This window comes from Poeciliopsis prolifica, unplaced genomic scaffold (genome assembly GCF_027474105.1).
Source record: "Poeciliopsis prolifica strain line A6 unplaced genomic scaffold, Auburn_PproV2 SCAFFOLD011, whole genome shotgun sequence".
NCBI classification, from domain to species: domain Eukaryota; kingdom Metazoa; phylum Chordata; class Actinopteri; order Cyprinodontiformes; family Poeciliidae; genus Poeciliopsis; species Poeciliopsis prolifica.
In genome coordinates, this window is record NW_026562386.1 from 2,523,557 (window position 1) to 2,533,254 (window position 9,698).

The 9,698-nt window shown below is 39.4% G+C and overlaps 1 protein-coding gene across 1 annotated transcript; it reads right to left on the minus strand.

Annotated features, from left to right (window-relative positions):
• Window positions 1-4,982: 4,982 nt before the first annotated feature.
• Window positions 4,983-9,698, minus strand: polr2m (RNA polymerase II subunit M). The gene is made up of 4 exons (XM_055036753.1): window positions 9,334-9,698; window positions 6,501-7,022; window positions 6,186-6,408; window positions 4,983-5,531 (listed from the first exon to the last, which is right to left on the minus strand). Exons 1-4 carry the CDS (start codon window positions 9,441-9,443, stop codon window positions 5,388-5,390), a joined length of 999 nt encoding a protein of 332 aa, XP_054892728.1. The 5' UTR covers window positions 9,444-9,698; the 3' UTR covers window positions 4,983-5,387.

Genomic DNA, 9,698 nt, shown 5'->3' on the forward strand with positions numbered 1-9,698 from the left:
GTCTAACTAAAATAATAATTTATTGTTTACACTTATTAAATCTCAATTATGATAAGAGGGTGGAGATGAACAGAAGGATTTGGAGCGTTTGTTGCATTATTAATGGCAGACCACTGGCTCTGTACTGTTAAAATTGCATTTGAAATGATAAAAATATAATGTAAACCCAGAACTACAACCAAAAACCTGACATTTTAAAGCACTTACAGGTAAAAGTAACTGATTAAAAATCACCACAAGCTCAAATGGAGCAGAGACAAACGTTTATATGTGAATAAGTTGAGAAACAAAGATGAAAATGTTACTCGATTATTTTGAATTGCTCCATTTTTCTCCACAGAGGAAATCTTTGTCCATTGTAACACTTGCCATCTCCAACATTTGTAATGTTTTTAGTGTTTTTATAATAACCTGCTTCAACTTCTCCACATTTATAAAGCAGGCCTGAAGCAAAAGGATGCTTTAGTTTTTCGTTTTTGACAGATTGTATATTGATGTTCTGTAATCAGATGGATCCACATTTCTCCTGTCTTTTTGGAAAACTGATGTTCGTTTCCACATGATAAGAAAGATCAACCAGACAGGCCGTTATCAGGTACAGATGCATAAATCATACACTGAAATCCTGCTTTCCTCCGGGGACTAAACCTGAAATCAATGATTTTGCTTGTGAAAAGAGATTGATGAAGAAACATTAGAGCTTTATAGTTGCATATAAAATTATCTTTACTCCTGGTTTATGGTACAGTAGATTTAAGTTATTCTTAACTAAAAATGCCTTTTCTTAGACTTTTTTAATACCTTCAGATGTTAAAAACACATTTAAAGTTGCTTAGATAAAAACCACCAAAGTGATTTTGTTTAAAGTATTTAGTAAAAAACAAAAACATTAATGGCAGATGTTGCAATTTGGTTTTAGTTAGAATGCATTTTGAATTATTGCTTTTTTCATTTCGGGGATGTGAAGTTAATAGTTGATTAATTAATTTCAGGAAATCAGAGGCATGAAAAGTGGGACTGAGACTTGAACTATTTAGCAAATAAAATATTACACTGTAAAATAAAAAACAAAATAAAATGAAACTTGAATATAAGACCTCACCATTTCTATGCAACACATGTTAATCATTTGAACGTACTGAGCTTCATCCTGGTGATATTTTATGGATCAGTGGTGAATCTCCTCTGCATCGACGCTTAAACTGTGGTGATAACCTGCAGATCAGAAACAATATCCTCATCATTATGTGAATCCACCTCAATCAGTGCGAAACTCAAAACATTATTATCAGATTCCAGCTTGATTTCAGCGTCTGTGAGCCACATTTAACAAAAACATTGACAGGAAAAGCCCTGAGCAGATTCTCATTGAACAGTCCAGACGTCTTATGGATGCTAAAAAACATCTTGAGAATGTAAAATTGCAATAAATCATCCCTCTGGCTAGTTTTGCAACCAACACTCACTTCCAAACACCATCTCCTTCTTCTTCTACTTAACAGATCAACCCAGGCATCATTTTCCTGTCCACATTCTCTATGAGACAGCTGCAGGACCCTGGTGAGTGCTGCAGCCACATATCATGCTTCCTGAAGCAGCCAACAAACATGACATGAACTATGAGCTGGCTCACCGTCACACACACACACCCCTCCGCACACACACACACACACACACACACACACTCGTTTCACGGTGAGACAACTGGAGCGCCCTGCACCTCCGTCCTGTCAGGAAAGTATTTGCTTCCCTCGTGTCAAGAGAACACAGACACCTACCAGCGCAAAGTCACAGATGTTTGCTTCTCATTTGCATATGAATCGTTTCTTTTTTTTCATTTTGCATGAGTTGAAACCGACAAGCTCTTTATTTTTTGTTTCCCGTCAACACATTCAGCAGTGCAACGCAGGCGCAAACGAGTTTCTTTCAGCTCTTTGTTGCTTTGTTTTGGTTTTATTGAGGAACACACACATCCACGTAAACGAATCTCTAACTTAATTTATAAAATGTCTACACACAGTCAAAGTTAATGTTCGACATGTAAAAAAGTGATTTGTTATTTTTTTTTAAATGGTGTTAATCAACTGAAAACCAAACAAAATATGCTCCAGGAAACCGTTAAAAACCAAAGACTTTTCTGAACAACACAGCTGCTCTGGTTCGTCTCATCCTTTAGTGAAAGACATGGCTAGAAGAGAAGTTACAAGAACTAAAATGATTTAACTGTTCTTCATCAGGAGAAGAGCACAAAAACATCACTGCATGTGTACCCTGTCATCCATAATTATAAAACACGCAGAACAACATTTACATGACTAAAGATGGACGTTTCTCCAGAGTCAGACTAAATCAAGCTCAGAAGATTCTGATTAATGCAACTTGTTTTCTACGTGCGACAACACAAAGCTAAGTCTGAGACAAAGACATTATTATTATCTATTTGTATTGGTACAAAGTATTAACCAACACTGAACACTGTAACACTTATGGATTTAGCTAGTTTCCAGGTGCACCAATTGCAGTTTTCTGGTCGATTTCTGTTCACCAAAATTGAAAAGGCCAAACCTGCCAATGTCACTTAAGGCAGGTACGAATATTTTTGTCTGAATAGTTGCTAAAAGTAGCAAGAAAGTCACTGAGTTAGCAAAAGTGGGGTGACTGTTGTTAACTGCAAACATGCAGACACGATAATTGATCTCCTAAAATGAAGGAAACCATCGGCTGGCCAATACATTGCAGCGCACTTAGGTAAAACAATGTAAAAGACAATAAAACAACATTGTTAAACCAAAATAACATCACATTCACAGTGAAGCACTGTGGTGGCAGCTTGTTTCATGATCTGGGATAAAATAATAAAAAGCTCCAAATGCGAATCAGTTGAGATTAAAATGATGTGTCTGCTAAAAGGATAAAGATAAAGAGGGCAGTTATTTGTCCCTGCAAATCCAAACCACATTTATTATTATTATCATCATCAAATGTTTCAACTCACAAAAGTCTGATGTTTTAACCTGTGTGTGCAGACGCTGGGTTTGGTGGAGATCGGCTGCAGTCACCTCTGCAGAAAGCTGCTGTGAAAAAAATGACACAAACATCAGAGAATGGAAAAAAGAATGAGCTCAGACTTTGCAACCTGGCAGACGTAATCAAATCATTGTGCTGAGGGTCTAACGCGCATTAAACGCCAGTCTATACATCATACTGTATATCTAATTTAAGGCTGAGCAGACGGCTCTTTGAAGACAAAGTTTTGAAATCACATTCCAGTTTTCCCTCCCAAACAGCAAATTATTTCTACTCCCGCAGGACGTGTGATTTCGGACCCTGAGTTGGAGCAAATCACTTGCAGACTACTTCATGAGGAGCTTATTAATCTGAGTCAAGAGGTCTGGGATCTGAGTGGAAGTATAAACAACATAAAAAAAAACAGCTTTCTGCTAAGTTCCACCTCACAACCTCTAGAGATATTTAGAAACCAGTGCCATGCCAAAGACGGGCTGCAGCAGAAATATGCGCCATAATTGAGAACAGTCTGCAAGTGTATGTAAGCAAGGTATGGTGTAATTAATCCCAGCGCAGAGAGGATCCTCTGCAGAGCGTGATCGCGTATTAGTTATCTAACGTCACCGTGGGCCCATCAGATACGGTTTCTAAATACCCAGCCATTACATGTTTCCTTTCTCTCTTCAAAACATCATCCGCCCTTCCTTCAGCCACAATTACTAAAGGTTATCAAGGGGCATCTGTCACCAAACTGTGACCTGCAGAAAGCCTCCCTCACTTCCCCTCCAAAGGTGCCTCAGCGCCTTATTTCCTCCTTATTACACCCCCATTTCAGGCCCTTTCAATATGGAAAGTTAGCAGAGCTGCGAGGCAGATGACGGGAAAGGAAAGGCAGATTGGAAAGATGCTGGCATTTCTTATCTACCATTTATTAGCAGCTGAGAAATGGGGTTTGCCATATTCCATTAGCCTGCTGCCGTCCCGTCATCGCCTGCCAGTCCCAGAGAAAACATGATCCAAATGCAGTCCAGATGTCTCAGCCATCAAGCCTTAATAACTCACTACCCCACATTAATCTTATCAAGCGTGTGACGGATTCCTGTCTGATAACATCTCACAGGCCTTCAAAATATAAGTTGCTGCCGCTGACCACAGCTCTACTGCCAGCTGATTGGTAGCCACTTCCTCACTCCTAAATGAGCTAAAATATACTTGATGTTTTAATTTATCCAAATAAAAAACTATTCTTCTATGATTTGACCGCTTAGATTTCCATCTCCATGCTGTTTATTTATAGAAATGCTGGGATTACAGAGTGAAGGTGATAAATGAGAAGGATTTTTTATATTTTCCTTGACGTTTCCTTATCTACATCTAGGAAATATTCCACATAACTCAAGTGTGGTAGTTAATCACATCTCTATGGTGTATGAGGTCTGTATTTTCTTTAGACGGGACTTTCTGCAGGTCATAACATGCATTCAATTATCAAAGAAATAGGCCAGAAAATCATTTTTACGTTGCTAGTGTTCTCAGGTTTAATATGTACATAGTAGAAGGTGAAGTAAAATAAATCCGAGTGACATTTAAATGAAAGTGCGTTTTCCCACTTTTAAAGTCACCAACTGTTGTACGCAACCAGCTGGGTTTCCTTATAACATTTAACTACATAATGAGAAAATGTACTTCTAATATATGTATAAACTGCATTTTCTTTTTCAAATTTTATGTTGTGATGGGAGTTCTTTGGAGTGGATTACAGACAAAAACTGTAATTGTAGCTGTTCTACAAATGCCTATAAATCCCGCACACAAATGTTAACAGGGTTAAACAAGTCTACCTGGCGCTGACTTTAAGAATCCCACAATGGAGCAAATGTGTTTCCATAAAGACAGAAAATAAAGGAAAAAACAAAACGCAGCAAAACATGTCTGATTCATGTCTTGTACTTGCAGATCAGTAAAGACAAAGCCAGTGAGAAGCTCAAAATGAAGCTTTTATTAAGTTTTGTTTGACATCTTGTAGCCCTCGGGTCTGAGAAAAACATGTGAAAGTGTGAATTAATTGTTGCATAGCGTCTGCTGCTGAAGCTTCACATGAACCACACCAGACTCAGAATGTTATAATATCACTGATCACTTTAAGACTCATCGTCACTTCAATGTACTTTCATACTGGCAAGACTTTGCAACAACCGGTCCAAACATAAATTTAGTGGCAATCAGCTTCCGTCAGTGTTTAACGGTTAAAAGCTATTCACAGTGAGGAAGGACTGGTTTTCTCTTTGGTCTTGAAATGGAAAACCCTGAACCATGAGGTCCAAAGCCTCTTTCCGTCAGAGGCCAAGGTTGCACTGTTTTCCCAAGCTGTCCATCCAAAATCAGTCCTCTTCAGATGAGAGGTGGGATCCTTCATCGTGAACCTCTCTGTAGGCGGCCGGGGGGCCACCTTCAGGAGTGTAGCTCCCCATGGAGATCTTCAGTCCTTCAGACAGTTTCTGGGCTGCCAGTTTGGCCTGCAGCTCCTGAAAATAAACCCCAAGACAGAAAGACAGCTGACATGAAAAGGTTGGTAAACAGAGAACCAGCAGTAAAGCTAGTGGTGTTAAAACCTTTAACTATGCATGATAAAAAGCTCCACTTGGAGTCAGAAGCAGCAGCAGCAGCACAGGAGTTTGGCTCAGGAGTCTGGCTGTGACAACCAGCGACTGGATGCTGCCCTCTAGTGGTGATGAAAAAGAACTAAAGCCAACTCAATCATTATAAACGGCAAAAAAATGTGACTTAGCCACTGCAGTGCTTTGCAAAAGTATTCATACCTCTTGAACATTTTACAATTTTGTTTCAAACCAACTCAAAGAGGAATAGTCACAATATTCATAGCAAATAGATACAAGTCGTTTTTTTTACAAATATAAATCTGAAAAGTATGTCATGAAGCTCGATTCAGCCTTTTTACTCTAATGTTCCCAAATAAAACTGAGCACAACCAATTGCCTTAGGAAGTTGTCAAATTTATGAAAAAAATACAACTCTGGACTCCTCTTCAAATATCTGAGAATATCTTTGTCAGAGAACAAGTGACAACATAGCATCACAAAAACCAGAAAACACAGCAAACAGATAAAGTTGTGGATTTGTAGTTATTGAGAGAAAGACATAACATCGGCTTCACCAACCTGCTGTTTCTTTGTCTGTTCTCTGACGAGAGCAGCTGACTCTTCCAAAGACAGAAGCTGTGCTGGACTGTGATGAAGAGGAGGGAGTTTGGCTGCAGTGATGTCATCCAGGTGTTTCCTGTCGCGCTCCTTCCTGTCCAGAGCAGAGAGTGGCGACGCAGTTCCAGAGGAACGCCCAGGAGACAAAGATCCTGATGGAGAGCCGTCATTTCTGCGGGGAAGTCTGGATAATATGGAGGAGAAGATGGTATTCATGAACAAAGTGAGAGAACATTGAAACAAGAGAATTATACTCATGAAACAATGTCCTCTTACTGATTTGGTTTGAATTTTTGCTTCTTGGGAGCTGCAGACCTCTTGGTTTTTTCTAGGACAGTTATATAGTGAGGCTTTTTAGCTGGCTGCTTTACAAGAAAGTAGTTATTTTTTGCTTTGCTGTTTAATTGTTCATTAAATTTATCAGTGCTCTCTTCAGACAGAGTAACTCTGTCCAAGGCATCCACAAGTTCACTTTCTTTGGTGTGATCAGAGTTCACTGCAGCTGTCTCTGCTGTGGAGACACGCTGGTCCTGTTGCTTGTCCAAAGATGTGTCCTGTGTACCATCACCTGCAGCACCCTCATTCTCTTCATTCAGGTGTGAAGCTGCTGATGTGAGGGGTGCAGCACGGTGCTGGGAAGAGAAAGCTTGGTGATACTTGGACTGTAACTCTGCTCTGGCAGCAGACATCAAGCTCTGCCTCCTTTCCTCCTCACTGCATTGTTCAATGGCGAGACGCACTTTCTCTGCAAAGTCCTGGATTTTCTTCCCTTTGTCAGGAAGAGTCTGCAAGAACCGCCTGCATAACAAGAAAAATCTGTTATGCTTCATCTTAATCAAACAATATATGCACATTGGTAACATATGTTAAAGATGCCACACAGCCATATTGTTCTGCACTTGCACTGTCACATCATCTGCACTTTACCATAATTGGACCTGCTGCTTCTTCTTTGGTGTGGTTGAGTGCCTTTAGTTAATTTTAGTTGTATATATTATTATTATTATTATTATTATTATTATTATTGTGTGTTTGTTTATTTTATATTGTATATATTTGACTTTTGCACGGGAGTTGCAATAGAAATTTCATTGAATCCCGTTCAATGACAATAAATGCTATCTATCTATATATGCAAATACACAACCAACAATGTCTTGAGTACTTGCAATGAAAAAAAATCCTGCACATACAAAATAGAGAAAAAAATCCACTTATTTTAACAAAAGATAAATAAAATGACAATATAAAAATGTTATTTACAAAACGAAAACTGATTTAAAATTAAAATCACCAGAGAAAAGCATTATGTTCACTGATAACGGTGAATATGAACGGCAGTCACCGTTATTTACAAACGTCACGACAGTTACGAACTTTCTTTACGAACGATACGACAGTTACGAACGTTATTTACGATAACGTTCGTAAATAACGAACGTTATCGTTCGTTATTTACGAACGTTATTTATGAACGTCACGGCAGTGACGAACGTTATTTTCGAACGATACGGAAGTAACGAACTTTATTTACAACATATGGCAGTTACGAACGTTATTTACGAACGTCACGGCAGTTACGAACGTTATTTACGAACGTCACGGCAGTTACGAACGTTATTTACGAACGTCACGGCAGTTACGAACGTTATTTACGAACGTCACGGCAGTTACGAACGTTATTTTCGAACGATACGGAAGTAACGAACTTTAATTACGAACGATACGGCAGTTACGAACGTTAATTACGAACGATACGGCAGTTACGAACGTTAATTACGAACGATACGGCAGTTACGAACGTTATTTACAAACGTCACGGCAGTTACGAACGATACGGCAGTTACGAACGTTATTTACGAACGATACGGCAGTTACGAACGTTATTTACGAACGTCACGTCAGTTACGAACGTTATTTACGAACGTCACGGCAGTTACGAACGTTATTTACGAACGTCACGGCAGTTACGAACGTTATTTACGTACGTCACGGCAGTTACGAACGTTATTTACGAACGATACGGCAGTTATGAACGATACGGCATTTACGAACGTTATTCACGTACGTCACGGCAGTTACGAACGTTATTTTCGAACGATACGGAAGTAACGAACTTTATTTACGAACGATACGGCAGTTACGAACGTTAATTACGAACGATACGGCAGTTACGAACGTTAATTATGAACAATACGGCAGATACGAACGTTATTTACAAACGTCACGGCAGTTACAAACGTTATTTTCGAACGATACGGCAGTTACGAACGTTATTTACGAACGTCACGGCAGTTACGAACGTTATTTACGAACGATACGGCAGTTACGAACGTTATTTACGAACGATACGGCAGTCACAAACGTTACGGCAGTTGACTGCTTAGGCTAATTAGCAAGGCCACTAATCACAGAGGATAAACAGTTATCTTGGAAAAACAATGTTACATTGGTGGAGAATACTAGATACTGAGCAGCATGTACAAGAGAATGATTGACAGTGCTAAGACCTTACCCCTGCGTCTGATCTATTAGTAACTCGCAGACCTAATCACACTTTTAGAACTTATGCTGGGTCAGCAGGTTGATTTTTTGTCCTGCCTCACTTCAGCTTGATCCCATTGATTCAGGCCTGCATACAACTTCAACACATACAGCCGCCTGCACATGAAGCCTTTTTCTTACACATTTTATGTCTTTAAAGGCTCTAATTTCCAGAGTTGTCAACCCTTGTAACCGTTTATGAGGTATAAATAAACATGTCATTTTGTGTGTATAGTGAATAAACTTTAAATATACAAATAAATTGTAAGGGAGGGAGGAAGGGAGGGGTGGATGGATGGATAAGCACCTTCTTAAGTATACATTGCTTTACCAAACTGAGACAAAACCCTGATTATATTAAAATTACTTTTTCCAAGTGGATCTCAACAAAAACGTGCTACAAAGGCATTATTAACATTTATTCATCCCTCTGATAACTAAAAAAAACACACCTGTATGAGTTCAGTAATCCATTTTTAGCTAATCTGAGAGTTAACACAAAAGCTACAATAGGAGAGAGAAAGCGAATATCATCAAAGCTGTCACTGTGCTTTATTGTACTCACCTGTTAGACAGGATCTTTTCCTGACGGAGGAGCAGCTCCCGGAGCTCCTCTAAGCTGTGGCTCCTCAGGTCTCCAACCTGTCCCTGCCGCTCTGTCCACGGTGAGGACATCGCTGCGCTTAGCTACTGACAGCCATTCGCTAACAGAGGCACCGCCGGTAGAAAAGTCAACGTGCACCGAATCTAAAAAAAACAGCTCCTAGAATAAGAATTATTAATCATTAAAAAGACGTAAAAACTGCCCGAGAAGCAGGTTTCACTCCAAACCACACATGACACAACAGTGTTTGAAAGTAGAGTCCGTTTTCTTCTTCGTTTAAGGAAGTGAAATGTCACAAACTGCACTCTGTCGCCCCCACCGTTCGA